At 44.3% G+C, this 22,948-nt stretch overlaps 1 protein-coding gene, 1 non-coding gene and 1 pseudogene across 4 annotated transcripts in view; 1 reads left to right on the top strand and 2 right to left on the bottom strand.

The window, feature by feature from the left end:
* Positions 1–444, bottom strand: part of LOC112632854 — a 2,207-nt pseudogene extending 1,763 nt beyond the window's left edge.
* SLC9A8 (solute carrier family 9 member A8) overlaps positions 1–17,567 on the bottom strand; it is a 79,769-nt gene extending 62,202 nt beyond the window's left edge. For all 3 annotated transcript variants that reach the window (XM_025398957.1, XM_025398959.1, XM_025398958.1), the window contains exons 1-3: positions 17,377–17,567; positions 15,129–15,310; positions 6,556–6,636 (exon numbers count right to left, since the gene is read on the bottom strand). In XM_025398957.1, the coding sequence (XP_025254742.1) occupies positions 6,556–6,636; positions 15,129–15,310; positions 17,377–17,402 (289 nt within the window). In that variant the 5' untranslated portion in view covers positions 17,403–17,567. The remainder of the gene's footprint in view (positions 1–6,555; positions 6,637–15,128; positions 15,311–17,376) is intronic.
* Positions 1,390–1,451, top strand: LOC112633868. Its single transcript, XR_003121630.1, has one exon. It is a non-coding gene; the product is annotated as a U7 small nuclear RNA (small nuclear RNA).
* Positions 17,568–22,948: the final 5,381 nt, after the last annotated feature.

Consider the following 22,948-nt stretch of genomic DNA (forward strand, 5'->3'; position numbering starts at 1 on the left):
GAGGTTCCTTTTTTTTTTTTTTTTTTGAGACGGAGTCTCACTCTGTCTCCCAGGCTGGAGTGCAGTGGCGCAATCTCGGCTCACTGCAAGCTCTACCTTCTGGGTTCATGCCATTCTCCTGCCTCAGCCTCCCGAGTAGCTGGGACTACAGGTGCCCGCCACCACACCCGGCTCATTTTTTGTACTTTTAGTAGAGATGGGGTTTCACCATGTTAGCCAGGATGGTCTCAATTTACTGATCTCATGATCCGCTGACCTCAGCCTCCCAAAGTGCTGGGATTACAGGCGTGAGCCACCGCACCTGGTCCCATGAGGTTTCTTCAAGTCCTTCGGTGACTTAACGATCTTTCCTGGTGAAGGAGGATACCAGCCGAGTTTCCCCCACATCAAGTTGCTGAACAGCGAACTCACAGCCCCCATCTTACTACTCAACCATCCCCGACGCATGGGCCACCAAAAACATCCTCAAATGTATTAATAATCAGGTTACAAAACGTAGAATCCCAACACAAGTTCTCTCTCTCAAAAAAAAAAAAATATATATACATATATATACACGCATACACACCTATGTATTTGCACCGTGTTAAAAAGAAATAAATGGGGCCGGTTGTGGTGGCTCATGCTTGTAATCCCAGCACTTTGGGAGGCCAAGGCAGGTGGATCACAAGGTCAGGAGATTGAGACCACAGTGAAACCCCGTCTCTACTAAAAATACAAAAAATTAGCTGGGCGCCATGGCGGGCACCTATAGTCCCAACTACTCTGGAGGCTGAGGCAGGAGAATGGCGTGAACCCGGGAGGCAGAGCTTGCAGTGAGCAGAGATCCCACCACTGCACTACAGCCTGGGCGACACAGCAAGACTCCATCTCAAAAAAAAAAAAAAAAAAGAAAGAAATGCATACACGCACACACACACGTCCATAATGTGTGCCACGCACTGTGCTAATGTGTAAAATATATTAATACATTAATACATTATTATTATTATTTATTTCAGACAGTCTCACTCTGTCACCCATGCTGGAGTGCAATGGCACAATCTTGGCTCACTGCAACCTCTGTCTACTGGATTCAAGTGATTTTCCTACCTCAGCCTTCACTTTATTTTAGAGCGAGAAAAGGCCAGATTAGGGTTATAAGTGGAGGGCTGGAAGTTTGACTTTCAGTTGCCAAAGTTTAACCTTAATACTGCTGATCATTAGAAAAACTGTGATCTAACTTACAAACTAGATTTGATTGAATCATTGGGTAAATAGAATATACAAAAGTGCTCCTCTGTCACAACTTTTTAAACCATGTTTGTGCTATTTAATTCTATTCTATTCCTTCTTGTTTTTTACTAAAAGATTTTAATTTTTTTTTGTTTTTTAAGGATAGTACTTTTGGCCAGTTACAGCTCTTTCAGAATTTGTCTAGCAGGCTTTCCGGTTTTTGTTGGAAAGCCCCCGTACCCCCACCAAAAAAAAAAAATTGCTTTTTTTGTGGTTTTTTTTGAGACGGAGTTTCACTTTTGTTGCCCAGGCTGGAGTGCAATGGCATGATCTCAGCTCACTGCAACCTCTGCCTCCCAGGTTCAAGTGATTCTCCTGCCTCAGCCTCCCGAGTAGCTGGGATTACAGGCACGCACCACCACGCCTGGCTAATTTTTATTTTTAGTAGAGATGGGGTTTCGCCATGTTGGCCAGGCTGTTCTTGAACTCTTGACCTCAGGTGATCTGCCCACCTCGGCCTCCCAAAGTGCTGGGATTACAGTCGTGAGCCACTGAACCCAGCCTCATTTTCATTCCTTATAAATTTTAGCCTAAAATATATACATGAATCAGCATTATACAGCCAGTAAAAAAATAAATATGGGCCGGGCACAGTGGCTCATGCCTGTAATCCCAGCACTTTGGGAAGCCGAGGCAGGCAGATCACTTGAGGTTAGGAGTTCGAGACTAGCCTGGCCAACATAGTGAAACCCTGTCTCCACTAAAAATACAAAAATTAGCCGCGCATGGTGGCATGTGCCTGTAATCCCAGATACTTGGGAGGCTGAGGCAGGAGAATCGCTTGAATCTGGGGGCGGAGATGGCAGTGTGCCGAGATCGCGCCATTGCACTCCAGCCTGGGTGACAGAACAAGACTCTGTCTGAAAAAAAAGATAAATAAATAAATAGGTGAACTCAACTAATACATGGAAAGAACACAAGAAAATGATATAAACTCAAATTAAACTATATAAAGTCATCTAATACATATGGACATGTCTACTCATGGACTGGAAGAGAATGAAACAAGATAAAAACAATTGTCAATAAACAGGATTTTTCTTTTTTCTATGTATAGTCGTTGTTTAACTGTGCAAAAGAAATTAGTTTTTAAAAGGCCCAAACTACAGAATTCCATAAAGTATAGAAAGTATCCTAAAAGCTTTGAACGAGGGCCAAGGAACTCTTTAGAACTTCAGGTTGATACTATATTTTTATAGTGAATGAAAAGTGGCCAGACAGATGCTCCTTTAAAAATACAGTAAAGTAGAAGTGGGGGACATGTGCTTTTGGAGTGCAGATGGTCCTTTTGTATCCTGACAATTTCTTAGGAACGCTGAACACCTAACTATAAAGCAAAAGACCAATAATGTCTCGAAATGACTGCAAGCTACAAAGCAACTTCTGGCAGGAGGGGAAAATGTATCCCCCAAAGAATGAAAACCCTACTTTCTCTGGCAACTTCATCTAGATTCTTTTTTGGCACAAAAGTTGGAAATTCTTGAAATGGTAGATATCTCAATATTTTGTTAGACTTTGCTCCAGCTGAGGAAAAAAGTTTTCCTTCAATTTCTTTAGCTTTATGAAATACAGAATTACTTTGATAGCTAAGTCAGCATTTGCAAATTCTAACCAAATGTCCTCTAATATAATTTTTAAAAAGTACTTTCTGGACCTCAACACTCTCCCTGGAAGTGCTCTTGGGTTTCCAGTGACCTCAGTTAGCAAGGAAGTATTGAAGGCAACACTGCCCTTCCATCACTTCTCCCAAGACCTGGTTATGCAGGCTACAATTATTTCTGCAACATCAGTGAAGAAATGAACCTTGTAGATGGAGAGCTCTGGCTGACTCCCAACACCATTCCACCCCACTCCCAATTCTGAGGTCACCAGGTGGTCAGAGTTCGTCCTGCAACTTTTGGTGCCAGAAAGAAGAGGAGGTTCTCTCTTACACTGCAGTTACTGCTTTAAGGGCTTACCACACCAAGAGCCTGTCTGAGAGCGGATCAGAGTACCACAGCGAGAGAGCCTGCCTGACAGTGAAGCCGGGGAAAAGGGATTCACTGCTGAGGCATGGAGAAGAACTGAGTCCAGGAGACCTGATTCAGCTGTCTCAAGCTAATACTACCCGTAGTTTTGCCAGTTATCTGAGTCAAGAGGTGTGCGCCCCTACCCTTACCAATTTTTTTGTTTGTTAGTTTGTTTTGAGACGGAGTCTTGCTCTGTCACCCAGGCTGGAGTGTCCTGGCGTGACCGGGGCTCAGTGCAACTTCCACCTCCCGGACTCAAGTGGTTCTACTGCTTCAGCCTCCAGGATAGCTGGGATTACAAGCACCTGCCACCATACCCAGCTAATTTTTCTATTTTTAGTGGAGATGGGGGATTCACCACGTTGGCCAGGCTGGTCTCAAACTCCTGGCCTCAGGCGATCCGTCCACCTCGGCCTCCCAAAATGCTGGGATTATAGGTGTGAGCCACTGTGCCTGGCCAATTTCTTCTGAATTGGGTTTTGTCCCTTGAATGCAAAGAGTTCTATGTTAGTTAAGATGCTTTTAGTTGCAAGTAAAAGAATTTAGACTAAAAATGGCTTAAACAATATGTTTGTTTTGATTTTTTTCTTTATTCTAAGTCAACAACAGCTAATAGATGTTTATTATCTCATATAAAAGGTAGCACTAAGATAGGAAGTTTCAGGGCTATCAATTCAACAAAGCAACAATGCTATCAATAATCTGGGATTCCCATCTGTCCCCCTGGCAATCCTTAGCACTCTGGCTTTTGTGTTTGAGCCACAGTAGTTGCAAGATGGCTACCAGTCCACTAGGCAACACACCCTCATTCAGCAGCATCAAAGAAATGAAGGGGAAATTTCTCATTACTATCGGAGAGGAAAACATTTTCCATCCAGTACCCACTACCTCATCACACTTCACCTTGGTGTCACTTGCCAGAAACGGGTTTTACACTGCCTTGCCACCTCCACCCCTCTCAACCAATCATTGGCAAAGAAGAGTGAAAATAACATGATGGCAAAGACCAATCCTGACTTGGAGAGGCCCATCTTCCTCAAGCACACTGTGGCAAGATACCTGATCAAAATTGGGGTTCTATTTTCAAGGAAGAAGGGGGAAATGACTCTTTGGTAAGCAACCAACAATGTCTGCTCTAAGTCCTAATAGAAGCACTGGTGTTCAGCAAGCTGCAGTTACCCAAACATTCAAGAAACATGAGGAGCTTGAAATTCTAAACCAAATTATAAGAATTATCATTTTAATTTTCCTTTTTTTTTTTTTTTGAGACGGAGTCTTGCTCTGCCGCCCAGGCTGGAGTGCAGTGGCCAGATCTCAGCTCACTGCAAGCTCCACCTCCCGGGTTCATGCCATTCTCCTGCCTCAGCTTCCCGAGTAGCTGGGACTACAGGCGCCCGCCACCTCACCCGGCTAGTTTTCTGTATTTTTTAGTAGAGACGGGGTTTCACCGTGTCAGCCAGGATGGTCTCGATCTCCTGACCTCGTGATCCGCCCGTCTCGGCCTCCCAAAGTGCTGGGATTACAGGCTTGAGCCACCGCGCCCGGCCAATTTTCATGTGTATAATATCTAAATACACACCAACTATAATTTTCAAAGCAAATTTCCTTAAGAAGCTGTAAAACTGACCACACAACTGTAAATTCCTTGGAGTAGTTCTTAAAGCCTTTACCGAATGCCCCAGAATGATGGGTATTAGTCACAGAGGTTCTTTTCAATATGCCTAATAGCAGAAACGAATGTTCTTTTTTTTTTTTTTTTTTGAGACGGAGTCTCGCTGTGCCGCCCGGGCTGGAGTGCAGTGGTGCGATCTCAGCTCACTGCAAGCTCCGCCTCCCGGGTTCCCGCCATTCTCCTGCCTCAGCCTCCCGAGTAGCTGGGACTACAGGCGCCCGCCACTACGCCCGGCTAATTTTTTTTTATTTTTAGTAGAGACGGGGTTTCACTGTGTTAGCCAGGGTGGTCTCGATCTCCTGACCTCGTGATCCGCCCGCCTCGGCCTCCCAAAGGGCTAGGATTACAGGCGTCAGCCACCGCACCTGGCCAGAAAGGAATGTTAACGAGCAAGCCTCCTATTCTTGGAGCTCTAGGACTATCTTATTAGCTAAGGCTGTTAGAATCTACCAAGATATATTGCTAAAAAGCATGCTAAAAAGAGAACACGAACTTTTTGAGTAAAACTGGTCTCCAAACCTGTACTGAAGGTCAACACTATCCAGTGGTGCTCATTCCTTAAAATATGGTATCACCTGGAGCTCATAAGGCATAAATGAGATGACAATGTGAAGCCTCACAAGCTAGGATCTGGCACTTCGTACTGAAGTCCAGTGAAAATACAGGAGACTGAACCAGGGTAGTAGGACTGCTGGGGTGATGGGAGGATGGGGAGGCTAGCGAACAGAGTCTGAACAATCATTTCCAAAGCTAATCTTAACAATAACTATCCTGTGAAAGAATTACTACTCCGCTAAAGATCTACCAGGCAATCAAAGTTAACTTCTAAACATCAGCGGTGATCAGGAAAAATTAAATACCATCAGTAGGCAAGTGGAAACTAGTAAAAGTGACTATAATATAATAAACTGATAAAAAGCTTTGGCTGACCTAAGACTTTATTTACTGTGCCTTACATGTCTCCACCCCATTTCAGCCTTGATCTTACACTTACTGAAATTCCCTGCCTTCTTCCTTCACTAACCACTTCAATGAACTTGTGTGTGCATTCACACCTATTACACAGGTTCATTCACTGCAACTAGATCTCAACAGTTAATTGGCACAGGAAACAAAACAGAAATGTAAGTGGGATAGAGTGGAATGCTCTCTGAAGACTTTAGATCTGACTCTGGCATTAAGTGAGCCATTGAAGGTTCCTCCTAAACCGTAAAGTCAGAGTCCTTTCTGTCTATAAAATTGAGTGATTCTATGAAGTGTCATTACTGAGTTGGATGTCAGCCCAGCCTAGCAGTAGAGGTCAATGTTCCCCAAGGGTAGTTCTACCAGAAGTAAAAGGCTAAGAAAGGGCCTTTGAGCTGTACAGAGCTATATGGCCTTTAGGCTTCTACATGACCTTTAGGAGGTCACTACCCTTCTTGAACCCCAGTGTCCTCATCTGTAAAATGGGATCATAACACCCTTAGGGCAGGTTGCAGCGAGGATTAAATGAGATCAGGGATGTGATGCATCTCTTGTGGTTCCTGGCACTAAAGAGGCACTCAAAAAATGGTAGTTACTGTTACTGCTTTCATTATGGAATCACCAATACATACTTACCTAAAGAAACAACAGCAACACTCTCTGGCAAGAAATGTAATCTGTATCGGATCAGTAAATGCACCAATATGATGCAGATAGCTGTAGACAAAAAAAATAAGATATTGTTTTAAAAAAACACCCAATTTTGAATGATAAACACCAAGTTCCAGTCAGTGGTATCTCTGGGGGGGGTCCTCACAGAAATGGACAAGTGGAATAACACAGTGAACTTCAGCTGTGCTTTTCATGTCTCATTTCTTAAACTGGAGGTACATTTACAATGTTTATTATATTTTCTCCATACTTCTTTGTCTGCCTGAACTAGTCTGTTTTCCAGTAGTTATTGGAAAAGGAACAGAAATCTACTTTTTTTGAGACAGAGTCTCACTGTGTCACCCAAGCTGGAATATAGTGGTATGATCTAGGCTCACTGCAGTCTCAACTTCCCGGGCCCAGGTGATTCTCCCATCTCAGCCTTCCAAGTAGCTGGGACTACAGGCACATGCCACCACACCCAGCTAATTTTTTTTGTATTTTTAGTAGAGACGGGGTTTCGCCACGTTGCACAGGCTGGTCTCCAACTCTTGGGCTCAAGCAATCCATCCACCTTGGCCTCCCAAAGTGCTGGGATTACAGGTGTGAGCCACAGTGCCCAGCCAGAAATCTATTTTTTTACATAAGCTATTAAACCTTATATAATCATTTAAAATTATTCAAATTTTTCTGATTCTGAGAAATGGTCTTCAACTTTTTGGAAGTGATTATCAACTAGAACACTCTATGTGGTGAAGAGGAAGTCAATGAAATCAATCACTTTTACATAAATGTAACTACAACAGATTGCATTGACACAAATTATTTTGCCACCATGTGACTGGCTCTTAACATGGAGGGAAGTGAGGGTTTTACAAACAGGAAAAAGTAAACACTTTGGTTTGGTGACAAGAACATCAGAGATCTGAATATGGAACACTCCTGCTCCGCAGCTGGGTGCAGCTGTGTCCTGCCATTCTCATTGGCTGAGGGCTTCCCATGAGCCATGAACTAGGCTGAACACCCCAACTACTCTCTCATTTAATCCTCCAGCTCCCCTCTGAACTAGCTGTCATTACCACTATCTTCTCTGATTACAGATCAGAAAACTGAGGCTTCAAGACATCACAGCACCTGTCACACCACTGGTAGGTGCTGCAGTATTGAGTCAGATTCCAAATCTGTGCTCTTAACCACAGTGTACCCCACCACCTCCCTCCTGGCTGGATGCCTTCACTCCTCAACCTCCAAAATACAATAATGTCTAACTTTCTTCACAGAGGTGTTGTCATGAAAGAAAATAAGAAGATGTAAAATAAAATGACTTGAAAGGGATATTTCTGCCCCCCACCCAAAAAAATAAGGTATTTCACAAAAATTATTCCTGAATGTAATTTCCTAATCCAAATGTTAGTATGCATGTCTCTTTCTTTTATTGGGCACCTAGATAGTATACCAGCTCATCAACCCCAGTATTTATTAACAGGACTAAAATTAATTTTGTTATTTTTTTCAAGGAACTGTTTAAACAATCCACATGGCTGTTAACTGGTCACACTCAGAGGCTGCACTGACAAATGAGGTTTCTTTAATCCCACCAAAAAGCACCAGGTGGCCAGAGTGTTGTAAATGTAGACATTTTGTCCTCTTTTCATTTTGCGCTTTAAACTATCAATCTGTGGTGTTATTTTTATATAAATATTTAACCTAGTTAGAAATCCTACATTAAATACTAAGGGCAAGAAAAAAGTTCCAGTGCATAAACATAACATGTGACTAATGAACATGCTCAATGTCTAGACAAAACAAAAAAAGGCAAATAAGCACATAAGTGGACAGAAAATAGACCAAGAGAGTTGAACCAGTTTCTGCTCTTCCTTTGTACCAAGCTAGATTTTTAAAAATTTAAGTTATTCTCATACACAGATCAAACAACTCTTTGCAGCTTTAAGAGCAAAGTGGGGAACTGTCTACTACAGAAAGAGGTAAATACAAGGTTCATCAATGCCAAGTAATAGCTTTCAGCCATTAAAAAGAATAAAGTCAGAAAAGACAATCCATAGAAGGGGAGAAAATATTTGCAAATCATGTATCTAATAAGGGTGTAGTATCCACAATATATAAAGAACTCTTAAACTCAACAGCCAAGAGACAAACACCACAGCTTTTTTTTTTTTTTTTTTTTTTGAGACGGAGTCTTGCTCTGTCGCCCAGGCTTGAGTGCAGTGGCACAATCTCGGCTCACTGCAAGTTCTGCCTCCCGGGTACACGCCATTCTCCCGCCTCAGCCTCCAGAGCAGCTGGGACTACAGGCACCTGCCACCATGCCTGGTTAATTTTTTGTATTTTTTAGTAGAGACGGGGTTTCACCGTATTAGCCAGGATGGTCTCGATCTTCTGACCTCGTGATCCGCCTGCCTCGGCCTCCCAAAGTGCTGGGATTACAGGTGTGAGCCACCACGCCCAGCCAAACACCACAGCTTTTAAATGGGCATAGGACATGAATAGACAAAAGATGCTCAACATCAATAGTCACTAGGGAAACTAAAATCAAAATACAATGATTCACTGGAAGGACATGTAAGATTTTTAAAAAAAATACAGTGAGTGCAGTGACTCACACCTGTAATCCCAGCACTTTGGGAGGCCGAGGCAAGCAGATCACCTGAGGTCAGGAGTTCAAGACCAGCCTGGCCAACATGGTGAAATGCCATCTCTACTAAAAACACAAAAATTAGCAGGGTGTGGTAGTGCACACCTATAATCCCAGTTACATGGGAGGCTGAGATAGGAGAATCACTTGAACCCAGGAGGCAGAGGCTGCAGTGAGCCAAGATCATGCCACTGCACTCTAGCCTGGGAGACAGAGCAAGACTCCATCTCAAAAAAAAACAAAAACAAAAACAAAAAAAACCCAATTTCATATCCACTAGGATAGCTATACGTTTTTTCTTCCCCTGAGACAGAGTCTCGCTCTGTCACCCAGGCTGGAGTGCAGTGGTGCGATCTCAGCTCACTGCAACCTCCACCTCCCAGATTCAAATGATTCTAGTGCCTCAGCCTCCCAAATAGCTAGGATTACAGGTGTATGCCACCACGTCCACGCCCACCTAATTTTTTTGTATTTTTAGTAGAGACAGGGTTTCGCCATATTGCCAGGCTGGTCTCGAACTCCTGGCCTCAAGTGATCTGCCCACCTCAGCCTCCCGAAGTGCTGAGATTGCAGGTATAAGCCACCACACCCAGTCTATCATTTTTTTTTAAACCAGAAAATAAGTGTTGGCAAGAACATGGAGAAATTGGAACCCTTGTAAAATGGTGCAGCCCCTGTGGAAAACATTTGCTAGTTTCTGAGAAAGTTAAACACAGAGTAACCATTTGACTCTGCGATTCCACTTGTAGGTATATATCCAAAAGAAATAAAAACATTTATCCACACAAAAGCCTGTACAGAAATGTTCACTGCAGAAGTATTCACAATAGCCCAAAGGTAGAAACAATCCAAATGTTCACTGATGAATGAATAAACATCATGTGGTATATCCATACAGTGGAATATTACTCAGCCATAAAAAAGAATGCAATTCTAATATACGCTATAACATGAATCTTGAGAACATTATGCTAAGTAATAGAAACTAGACACAAAAGACCACATATAAATGGTTTCATTTATACGAAGTATTCTAAATAGGCAAATTCCTAGAGACAGAAAGCAGAATAGTGGTTGCCAAGGACTAGAAGAGGGAGGGATGGGAAACGACTGCTTTTAATGGTTTTCTTTTGGGGTGAAGAAAATGTTCTGAAAGTAGATAGTAGTGATGGCTGCACAACATTGTGAATGTACTAGATGCTGCTGAACTGTACATTTTAAAGTGTTCAAAATTGTAAATGTATGCTATGTGCATTTTACTACAAAAAAAAAAAAAGAATGAGGTAGACAGAAAAAACACCAACACAATGATCTCCAAGACATTCTGTGAGATGAAAAGGCAAGTTATAGGACCCCATTTATGTCAAAACAAATTCGCAACTCCAAACATGTATTATTTGTGTTTGTGTATGTGCTTATGAACATACATCTGTATACACAAAAACAAGCACGTTTTCAAGTACACTTGGAAAAAAACCGAGCAAGAAAGGGCAAAAACTGTGTGGTATGGAGGGTGTGCTTCCAATTTTTCATGCCTAGAGTAATGACTATGGAAAATATATAAAACACATATCAATTGTAATAACTCCATTAAGTTTCAAGGCCCATAAAATGTATGTGTCAAATAATGTTAATTATTAATCTAGTGTAAGTAAATAACAATGATTCCCCATTTTTTCTTGTGGAGTCAAAGATCAATAAGAGTTAAATGCAAGTCGACTGATTTCAAGTTTCTAAAAGTCAAAAGTAACTACAGAGTTTTGTCATCCCTTCTCAACAAAGAGGAACACACTGTAATCCTGTGATGTGCTTAGAGGACACAAAAGTTACCATTTCATTTGAATTAACTAAAAGAGTAACCAAATGTGGCAAATAAATTCCAGGTCAGGAGTTCTGAGGTCTAGAATAAACTATAGGCTAATTTACCTTAATTCATTTGAGTTCATTTATTCATGAATTAGTAAGTTACCGAATAACAGTAATTTTTAAAAACATTATCAGATTTACATTGTTTGAACTGGGTGTGGTGGCTCACACCTATAATCCTAGCACTTTGGGAGGCTGAGGCAGGTGGACCATCTGAGGTCAGGAGTTCAAGACCAGCCTGGCCAACACGGCGAAACACTATCTCTACTAAAAATACAAAAATCAGCTGGGTGTGGTTGTGGGCACTTGTAACCACAGCTACTTGGGAGCCTGAGGAAGGAAAATCACTTGAACTCAGGAGGCGGAAGTTGCAGTGAGGTGAGATCTCACCACTGTACTCCAGCCTGGGCAATAGAACGAGATTCCATCTCGGGAAAAAAAAAAAAAAAAAGATTCTCAGTGTTTGGATATCTAACCAGAAATAAATAATAATATGCAACAGGGAAACAATGCCTTCAAATTTACTTAAAAAGAAAGCATCATTCTATTCTGCTAATACATGCTGACCTCCACATAAGCAGAGACAGTAACTCATAAACTATCAAGAATCTGATTAGGTGAAAATGAAACCCACCTAACATTGGTGTGACTCTAGAGTCTAGGTTTATAATCCGTTTGGAGAGGACAATCCAAGAGAAATATACAGGACTATTAAATACAGTTCAGCCTTTCTGGCCCCAAAGATAATACTATTAACACTGGGCAGGATTTTGCCTGGTATAAAAGGTACATTATAGAAACCTGTTTTGCGGTCTTTTGTACAGCTAATCTTAAATGCTCCACACCCTGGAAGTTACTTAAAAGTCCTATTATACTTTTCAATTTCCCTTACAAAAAAAAGCGACTGCAAAAGTTTTTTTTTTTTTTTTTCCAGGTCCACCTTTTATATTGTCTAACATATCAAATTTACAGCAATGTAAATAGACCAATAATACTCCTCAATCCTGAAGGAAGACTTCAGCTACTGAAGACTTCTTAATCAAGAAAAGAAATGATTTTCTTTGTCTTCGACTACTATCGCAAAAGAAAAAAGAAAACAAAAAAGAGTCCTTCATTGTTGAAGTAATCCCCTAGAAATAGAATTCAACTACATTTACAGGGTAAAAAATTACCAGGGTATATTAAATCTATATGAGACATTGTATACTTCTGGTCTGTGTACTTTTTCAGTATGGGTTTAAAAGTTTCTGAAACTATGACAGACAAGGATGAGTCCTAAGATTTCAAATAAAAAGACTATATTATTAAAATCTTTTATTTTTTATAGAGACAGAGTCTCAGTACGTTGCCCAGGCTGGTCTCAAACTGCTGGCCTCAAGTGTATTATTAAAATTTTTGACCACTTACCAGAGATAAATGTAAGAGAAGTTATACTTTTCCTTCAAAAACAGTCCTAATACACATCAGAGAAATAAAAAAAAAAAAAAACAGTTCCACCTTTCAACTTTCTGAAAAGATCTAATCTCATTAGGAATATGACTTTGGTATCATTAAAGAAAAGCAGCAAATGAAATGTTTGTTTCACTTTCAAACAAGAATTTGTTTTTGTTTTTTTGGGGGGTGGGGGATGGTTTCCCTCGTCACTCAGGCTGGAGTGCAGTGGTGCAATCTCGGCTCACCGCAACCTCCGCCTCCCAGGGTTCAAGTGATTCTCCTGCCTCAGCCTCCCAAGAAGGTGAGATTACAGGGGCACACCACCATGTCCTGCTAAAATTTTTTGTATTTTTAGTAGAGATGGGGTTTCACCATGTTGGCCAGGCTGGTCTCGAACTCCTGACCTTAGATGATCCACGCGCCTCGGCCTCCCAAAATGCTGGGATTACAGGCCAGGTGCGGGGCTCACGCCTGTAATCCCAGTACTTTGGGAGGCTGAGGCAGGCAGATCATGAGGTCAGCAGATCAAGACCATCCTGGCCAACACTGTGAAACCCCATGTCTACTAAAAATACAAAAAATCAGCTGGGCGTGGTGGTGGGCACCTGTAGTCCCAGCTACTTGGGAGGCTGAGGCAGGAGAATGGCGTGAATCTGGGAGGCGGAGCTTGCAGTGAGCCGAGATCTCGCCATGGCACTCCAGCCTGGGCAACAGCAAGACTCCATCTCAAAAAAAAAAACAAAAAAAACAAAAAAAAATTTGACCTTGGGTCAAATTCAAAGCTATTTATTCCTTAGCTAATCAAAAGTGGTTGTGTAGGTTCAACTGGATTTCTTTTTTGTTTGTTTTTTGAGATGGAGTTATAGGCACTCTGGGAGGCATTTAAGTTTTTGTCTTTTATCGAAACCTCTCGACAGCTATCTGGTAACCTGGTTATCAGTCTCTAGTCTTATACTAGCCCAGTATGACAATCACTTGACTTCTCTATGCTGAAATTTCCTCACACACTAAAAGAGAAGGTTGAACAAAATTAGTTTTTTTTTTTTTTTTTTTTCTGTTTTAAGACAGTGCCTTACTCTGTCTCCCAGGCTGGAGTATAGTGGCACGATCTTGGCTCACTGCAGCCTCCGCCTCCCAGGTTCAAGCAATTCTCCTGCCTCAGCCTCCTGAGTAGCTGGGATTACAGGCACATACCACCATGCCCGGCTAATTTTTGTAATTTCAGTAGAGACAGAGTTTCACCATGTTGGCCAGGCTGGTCTCGAACTCCTGACCTCAAGTGATCCATCCGCCTCGGCCTCCCAACCATTACCAGCATGATACACCGCACCTGGCCCAAAATGAGGTTTTCAGAGAGTGAATGCATTTAAACAAAAATAGCACATAACTAAATTAACAATACAGGTGGTGCACAGATACGGCAAAAGTCATGACCATGGTTAATGAGAATGACAGAGGTTAAGGAAAACAGGGTGCTAGGGCAAGGATTTCTGCTCTTTCAATCAGCAGCAAAACCGCTAAATAAAATTCACATGGAAGTCTAACAAATATGAACACAAAATGCTGCTCTGATTGAAGCTAGGAGCAGAGGGTCAGATATTCTCCCATCTGACTCCTCCCACTTTCTGCCACCCTACCCCCTGCTCCTTCCTCCCCTGCACACACGCATACTCCTTTGAGCAGAACCTGAAATTCATTAAACTAGATGTTCAAGATTCTTTTTTTTTTTTGAGACAGAGTCTCGCTCTGTCATTCAGGCTGGAGTGCAGTGGCGTGATCTCGGCTAACTGCAACCTCTGCCTCCCAGGTTCAAGTGATTCTTGTGCCTCAGCCCCCTGAGTAACTGCGATTACATGCATGTGCCACTACGCCCAACTAATTTTGTATTTTTAGTAGATACAGGGTTTCACCACATTGGCCAGGCTGGTCTTGATTTCCTAACCTCAAGTGATCCACCTGAGTCTCCCAAAGTGCTGAGATGTCAGGTGTGAGCCACCGCGCCAGGCCTCAAGATTCTTTCTAGGCCAAAACTTTTTAAATCCTTCTTTCAAAGGCTAAGATACTACATTAAGAGCTCTTCGGGAGGCCGGGCGCGGTGGCTCAAGCCTGTAATCCCAGCACTTTGGGGGGCCGAGACGGGCGGATCACAAGGTCAGGAGATCGAGACCATCCTGGCAAACACGGTGAAACCCCGTCTCTACTAAAAAAAAATACAAAAAACTAGCCGGGCGAGGTGGCGGGCGCCTGTAGTCCCAGCTATTCGGGAGGCTGAGGCAGGAGAATGGCGTAAACCTGGGAGGCAGAGCTTGTAGTAAGCTGAGATCCAGCCACTGCACTCCAGCCTGGGCGATAGAGTGAGACTCCATCTCAAAAAAAAAAAAAAAAAAAAGAGCTCTTTGGAACTTGCTAAGCGCCATGATTTTATAAAGAAGAGAGTTCCCTGTTACGATGTTATAAACTGAACATGTTCCCTCAGTGTTTGATATGAAAACCAAATGGGAGGAAGACTTGACACAGTCAAGAGGAGTGACAGGGTTAAACACACAGACCAAGTACACAGACACTGGGGATGGCAGATGATGGGGATGACAGTGTCCATATTCACCTAGGACAAGGAGACTGAAGAAAATGGTCATGCCGCTGGACTGTTCCTCTTGCTGGGCCTGCTCCCCTGTCTGCACGGGGAGGATGGGCTTGCCAGGGGTCGGGAGCACCAGCTTCGTCGTGACAACCAGGGTAGTGTGGAGGGTGACATTGAGACCCTCATGAGTTGTATTGGGGAACCTCCTGGAGGACATAAAAAGCATAATTACATAATGGAAAAGGGTCCCAGAACATCAATTCACACACCTCACACCAGAAAGAGCAGCTGTCCAAGAATTTTATGGGATTCACAAGTCTTGTAACTAACAGGCAGGTCTTGGAGAGAAACTTACTAAGAAAATCCCTGGCTGCACAGCACTACTAGGGGCCTCTGGTGCTTTTGAATGCAGCCACAGAGGACAGGAATGGTAGGGAATTAGAGCTAGTAGAGACATGAAATGCTGCCTGCTCTTTGGCAAATACTGGGGGATTAAAAGGGAGGTGAACTGGAGTCTCATCACTTTCCAAGGTCCAACATTGTTTACTTAGCACCTTTGCTTCTCCAATTTACATTCTTTTCCTTGCATTATTTCTGCAAGTTGAAGAAGCCACCTGAATTTGCCCAGTGGTTGATCTGGGCATGCCCTACCCTACTTTACAAAATCTTTCTCAGATTTCAAAAGGCTCAAATGTCACCTCCTATTACCCCATCTTACCTCACCCAAATTTACCCACTCCACTGCTTATGTTCCCACAGCTCTTTCACACCGTGCTGGGATTGTGAACTAGTGCAATACTGTTATAATAACTGTAATTGTGACTATAAAAGTTAGTATTTTCTGAGCACTGCTTCATTTCAGGAACTAGGTAACACACTACCTCTCATTTAATAGGTATAACATGTCTGATTGGGTATGATTACTTTCCCTTTTTTACCCATGCATAACTAAGGCTCAGGGAGGTTGCAAAGCTTCACCAACATCTCAGTTAGTGGCAGAATCAAACTGAAAACCCAAACTTGAAATCGCTGGGCTATATTGCCTCTTTCATTTTGTGCTGCTGAGGCCCTGTTTAGTGTCTGGGACGGAGCAGTTGCTCAGTAAGTATCTGATTACATTAAATGACCCCCATATGGCCAAGAAATATATTTGAAAAGTTATCAGGTGAAGGAGTCCAGTATCAATGAAGGGGTTCCTTATTCATCTTCACATACTCATTCCACAAACAGTGATAGGGCATCTACAATCTGCAACAGACTCTGCCCTGTAGGTATGGAGATGACTTTTGGACTTGCCCAAAAGTACCTGGAGGACACAGATCGTCCTTCCCTATCTCCCCTTGTTCAGCTAACCCCCCCTCCTCTCTACACACCAGCTATGCTGCCTGTCACTCAAAAGCACTAAACCCTTTCTTCAACCAGGCCTTTTGAACCTAATGTTACTTCTCCTACCCCTCCTTCTGGTCATTCAAGCTTCTGCTGAATGTCACTTTTTCCTGAGTGGACTCCCCAACCCTAACTCTATTCTGCTTCCTTAGGAACACTTAACCCATTCATGGCAGAGATTGCAATTTTTAGAATTGCAGACATGTGAGAAAAATCAGACCTTGGCAATGACCTTGAGCAGTAGGATATAAATAACTCCCACATGCTTAGCGTTCCAATAACAGAACACTAGACATAAATAGGGTTAATTAATCACGATCTGAAACCATCTTGACTAATTATGGTCTTCTTTTCCCACTAGAATGGAAGCTCCCAGAGAGCGACTCCTGGTCGGCCTCCTTTCCTACCATGTGCCCAGGGCCTGGAATTGAGTAGATGGCTAACAGTTAATGACTGAACGAAACTTGGTGAAGGAGAAAGACATGAAAACTGATCGTTACAGAGGAGGAGACGACTGGCTACGTAGGACGTGGGTGTGGAGAACCCGGACGACTTCCTGGAGGAGGCGGAAGAGGGCTCAGTAACCATGAGATAACCGAAAACTGGGAAAGTAAATATGGGTTTGCATTTTCCGCAAGGCCGCTCTCAGGGCCGGCGCTGGGCGGCGGATTCCCAGCTCGAGGGACCGACCTCCAAAAGAACGCAAGGCCCACCTGGGCCCAGGCCCGCCCATCCCGCCCCCCTCGTAGGCACCAGCTTGGTCAGTCCTGGCCAACCAGCAAAAGAAGCTCCGCCTTCCGGAGCCTGAGGGCGGACTGAGGCGCTCGCTGTCACCCGCCGGGGCCCAGCCCCGCCGCCTCTGCCGCCCGGGAAAAAGCCCACTCACTCCTCTTCCGCCATCTTCTCCCCCATCCAGCGGAGCTTCCAGGACCACCGAGTTCGGAGCTGCGGGGCTAGCAGGACCCGCTTTTGCTTCCGGCTTCCGCTGAAGGCGCGGGCTGGCGAGCGGGAGGCGGGGCCTCGGCCGCGCGGGGGCGGCCCTCTGTGCGTCTGTCTCAGTGGCCCGAGGGTGGGAGAAAGCGCGTGGGATGATTGTTTCTTAGTCCCTCCCCGGGCTTTCGGGAAGCTTGTCCGGCCTGGGCAACATGACCACCTGGGTCCGAGAGATTCCGGCTTTTCCCCATCACAGGCCGGGGACGTTTTGAGGACACTCCTGTGAGGTCACTGTGACTCACCCTGAGGGCAAGCAAGCACGCTCCGCCCAGTGCTCTCGACTTCGCTGTGCTAAAAGAGTTTGAAAAGGGATGCCCAGCCTGTAGCCTAAGCTGAGAGACCCCAGGGGGACACTTCCCCAACCCGAGCCTCAGTTTCCTTCGGCTGTGGAAAGAAAGAACCGCCTGGACTTGACAGGACAGTGCAGCATTCCATCTGTAAACATGGATTGAATTCAGACTATATGCCTAGCGTTAAAATGGATGCTGATGATCTAGGGGTGGACCATTCATTAAGCAGTTCATTGATTCAACACATGCTTAGTAGATGCCTTCTATGTGCCTAGCAGTGGCCGGTGGGGTGGGGATGCGGGGAGGGAACAAGGTGAGGTGGGAGGGGTAGGTGAGACCCCCATCGGGAGGACTGGGACCCTATCGTAAGGACTTTGGACTTTATTGACCGCTTCTGTTGCTACCTCCTTTCCTGATCCAAGCCACTCTATCTCATCTGGATAATTGCAACGCTCCATTCAGGGTCTCTGACTCACCCCTGTTCCTTATGGATTTCCACACAGCAGCTGGAGTGATCCCTTAACTCATCACTCCTCTGCTTAAACCCTCCAATGGCTTCCAATCTCCATCAGAGAAAAAAAACCTGGGGAATGTACAGGACTCAACCCTGCCCCCTTTTTCCCCTCTGAAGTGTGTGGGAGGGGGACATGGGGCTCTATATCTCCCCTCCCACACACTTTCACTTTCCACTATTGTCACAGATTCACCAGGAATACTTCCATCCTTGCACTTGCTGAGCCTTTATCTAGAATGCTCTTCTTCTGGGTGGCTCTTTGGCTCCCACCTCTCCTACGTTTGGCCTTCTATTTAACCCTTATCTTGTGTGTTAGACCTCCTTGACCACCCTACTTAAAATCCAAGGCCCCCGCCTTCCCTAAACTGTTTTTCCACATGACACCTAACCCACCGTATGTTTTACTTATACACTTGTTTATTAACCATCTCCCTCCATGAGAACGGAAGCTTCATGAATGCAGACATTTTTGTCTATTTTGTTCTCCATTTTATCTTTAATGCCTACAACAGTATCTGGCACATAATAGACACTCAATAATAAATAATCATTGAGTACATAAATCAGTTAATTCTAGGTGTGTTAGGAAGTCACAGAAGGGTTTTGAACTGAGAAGTAACATGAGCTTTACTGCCTGGGAGCTGACTGGGTGTTGGCGAGAGAGAGAGGATGGAAGCCCCAAAGCCAGTGAGGAGGCTTTTGCAATAATCTAGGTGACAGCTGATGGCAGTTTGGATGAAAGTAATACCGAGGAAGTGGCAGGAATGGTTGGACTCCTGGATGCATAACTGAAGATAGGGTTTGCTGATGGACTACGGTGTCTGAAAGAGGATTTAAGCATGGTGTGAGGGTTTGGCCCCGAGGAACTGGGTAGAGAAGAAATCTGGCTCTAACCTTGAGTTCTACATCCTCTAAGGTCTCTTGAGATTGCTAAAGCTAACTGAGAGAATGTTATCAGGATCCACCAATGTTTGAGTAATAATAAACTTGCTTCCTTCCTGCGGGTGTGGTGTTGGGCTATTGTTTCCTTAATTCTTTACCTAGCTTTGAGGTAGATATCATCATTATCCACAGACATAGAGAAATCAAGGCGCTTGCCTGCATTCCCACAGCTAGCAAATGACAAGGCTAGGATTCAGGCACAGAGCCTGTGTTTTTAACCAGTAGCCCTGCTGCTCTCCACTGCCTTAATTTCTCTGGCTCTTAAATGGGGCTAATAACCTACCCTTCTCTGTTAGCACAGAGCCTGGGGGGAATGACCTGGTCTACAAAGGATTGAGAGTGGGGTTCTCTCTGGCCACACTTGTCAACTGAGGGCTTGAGGCTACTGTTTTCTACCAGCACCAATAAACCCCACATGACTGGAATTCACCAAGCTGGAAACCCCACATAGCTGGAATTCACTGCTCTTCTCTAGCCTATGTCTCGCCTACTGCCCTTGCCACAGATTCTGCTGTCAAGGCCAGATGAGGGCTTTGTGATGGTCATGGAGTTCCTGACCTTGGCCTCTTCTGGGCCTACCACTAACCATGAGGCTGCAGAGAACATGCTTTCATGCCCATGGGTGAGTCCTTGGCTCTTCTCACCTATTCCTGAGAATGAATCTAAAATCCCTGGTCCTTCCCCGAGGAAGATAAATAAAGCCATTCAATATGCAGTTTCTGGGCTCCTGTGCTATGTCAGGCCGAGAAGGGGCCAGCATATGGTACCACAAATTCTGGTGCCAGACAGAGCTAGTTCCCAACCCCTCCTCAGGACCTACAGTCTCCGTGACCCTGAGAGACTACAGCACCCTCAGAGCCTCAGGGCCCCCTCATTTTTTTTTCCTTAATAACACTTTTCTTTAGAAGACTGTTACAAGATTAGAGAGAAAACTGCCTTTGCTGTCTTTTCTCTCTGCCTAGACAGCTCTGCCCGCTACCTCCAGTCTTCTCATCATTCAGGTCTCAGCTTAAATGTCCCCCTCCTCAGGGAAGCCCTCCCTGACCAGTTTCTGTAAAGAGTTGGACAGTAAATATTGAAGTCTTTGTGGGCCGTACGATCGCTGTAGCAACAAATCAACTCTAGTTTGCGTGCAGCATAAATAATACAAATATAAATAGGCGTAGCTGTGTTCCAACAAAACTTTATGGATACTGAAATTTGAATTTTGCATTACTTTCACATGTCATGAAATACCATTCTTCTTTGGATTTTTTTTTTTTTTTTTGGAAACAGAGTCTCTGTCGCCCAGGCTGGAGTGCAATGGCACGATCTCAGCTCATTACAACCTCCACCTCCCAGTTCAAGCAATTCTCCTGCCTCAGCCTCCCAAGTAGCTGAGACTACAGGCATGTGCCACCACACCCAGCTAATTTTTGTATTTTTAGTAGAGACAGGGTTTCACCATGTTGGCCAAGATGGTCTTGATCTCTTGACCTCGTGATCCTCCTGCCTCAGCCTCCCAAAGTGCTGGGATTACAGGCATGAGCCACCAGGCCCGGTCTGTTGTTGTTTTTTGAGACGAAGTCTCACTCTGTCACTAAGGCTGGAGTGCAGTGGCACAATCTCGGCTCACTGCAACCTCTGCCTCCTGGGTTCAAACGATTCCTGCCTCAGCCTCCCAAGTAGCTGGAATTATAGGCGTGTGCCACCATGCCCTGCTAATTTTTGTATTTTTAGTAGAGACGAGGTTTTGCCACATTGGCCAGGCTGGTCTCAAACTCCTGACCTCAAATGATTCACCTGCCTCAGCCTCCCAAAGTGCTGGGATAACAGGCATGAGCCACTGCGCCTGGCCAATAATTTGATCCTTAATGCTTTTATTAAACAGGGAATCAAACTGGTTACCAGGTATATCAGTCAGGGTTCAATCAGAGAAGCAGAACCAAAAGGGGATATATTTTAAGAGCTTTATGGCAAAGAATTGGCTTAGAACAACACAAATGTATTATCTTACAGTTTTGTAAGTTAGAAGATAAAGATTTTCACTGGGCTAAAATCAAGGTGTTGGCAGGGTCACATTCATTCTGGAGGCCCTAGGGGAGAATAAACTTTCTTGCCTTTTCCAGCTCCTAGAGGCTGCTTGCATCCCATGGCTCATAGCCCACTCCCTATCTTTAAAGCCAAGGACTGCATCACCCCATGCTCTACTTCTGATTCTGACTCTCTTGTCTTCCTCTTCCTCTTCCCCGCACCCCCCCAGCCTTTTTTTTTTTTTTTTTTTTTTTTGAGATTGAGTCTCGCTCTGTCACCCAGGCTGGAGTGCAGTGGCATGATCTTGGCTCACTACAACCTTCGCCTCTGGGATTCAAGCGATTCCTGCCTCAGCCTCCCAAGTAGCTGGGGTTACAGGCGCCCGCCACCACACCAGCTAATTTTTGTAGTTTTAGTAGAGATGGGGTTTCACCATGTTGGCCAGGCTGGTCTTGAACTCCTGATCTCAGGTGATCCACCTGCCTTGGCCTCCCAAAGTGCTTGGATTACAGGCATGAGCCACTGCGCCCAGGCCCTCTTTCCCTTATTAGGACCCTTCTGACTACATTGGACCCACCTACATAATCAGAATAATCTCCCCATCTCAAAGTCAGCTGATTAGTACCCTATTTCCATCTGCAACCTTAATTCGTCCTTGCCCTGTAACATATTCACAGGGGCCAGCAATTAGCACATGGCCATCTTTGGAGGGCCATTATCCTACCCACCACACCATAGGAAAAATAAGATCTGTTGGACTTCTCTTCAGGTTTTTTTTTTTTTTTTTTTTTTGAGACAGAGTTTCACTCTTGTCGCCCAGGCTGGAGTGCAATGGCACAATCTCGGCTCACTGCAACCTTTACCTCCTGGGTTCAAGAGATTCTCCTGCCTCAGCCTCCGAAGTAGCTGAGATTACAGGCATGTGCCACTATATCCGGCTACTTTTGTATTTTTAGTAGAGATGGGGTTTCTCTGTGTTGGTCAGGCTGGTCTCGAACTCCCGATCTCAGGTGATCTGCTCGCCTTGGCCTCCCATAGTGCTGGGACTACAGGCGTGAACCACCACGCCCAGCCCTCTTCATGTATTTTTGTTATCTATTATCATTTCATGTTGATTTATATATGGGAAAGGGTGGGGCATAATTTCTTTAATACCTTTGGATGTTAACATTTTAATCTGGCCCTGACCACTTAGCATATAACAGGCACTAGAATTACTAAGCAAAAATAGAAAATCTGGGCTTGTAGGATTCAGTGGAGTCAGGTGTAATTCTCTGAGAAAGTTTGTGAAAAAAATGCAGATTCCAGGTCGTGCATAGTGACTCACAGCTGTAAACCCAGCACTTTGGGAGGCCGAGGTGGGTGGATCACCTGAGGTCAGGAGTTTAAACCTCCTTCACCCTCACCTGCTTTGTGTCCTCCCCACTGTCCCTACCCTAAGACCTCGTGACTGATAGAAACACTTGCTTCCTTGGCTTACTTTTTTTCTTTCTCCCTTTAAAAAAAAAATCATAGTTTTGACTGGACGTGGTGGCACACACCTGTAATCTCAACCACTTGGGGGGCTGAGGCAGAAGAATCACTTGAACCTGGGAGGTGGAGGTTGCATTAAGCCTAGATCGCACAACTGCACTCCAGCCTGGGCGACAGAGGGAGACTCCGTCTCAAAAAAAAAAAAAAAAAAAAAAAAAAAAAAAGAAAAAAAA

This window comes from Theropithecus gelada, chromosome 10, assembly GCF_003255815.1.
Source record: "Theropithecus gelada isolate Dixy chromosome 10, Tgel_1.0, whole genome shotgun sequence".
Lineage (NCBI taxonomy): Eukaryota > Metazoa > Chordata > Mammalia > Primates > Cercopithecidae > Theropithecus > Theropithecus gelada.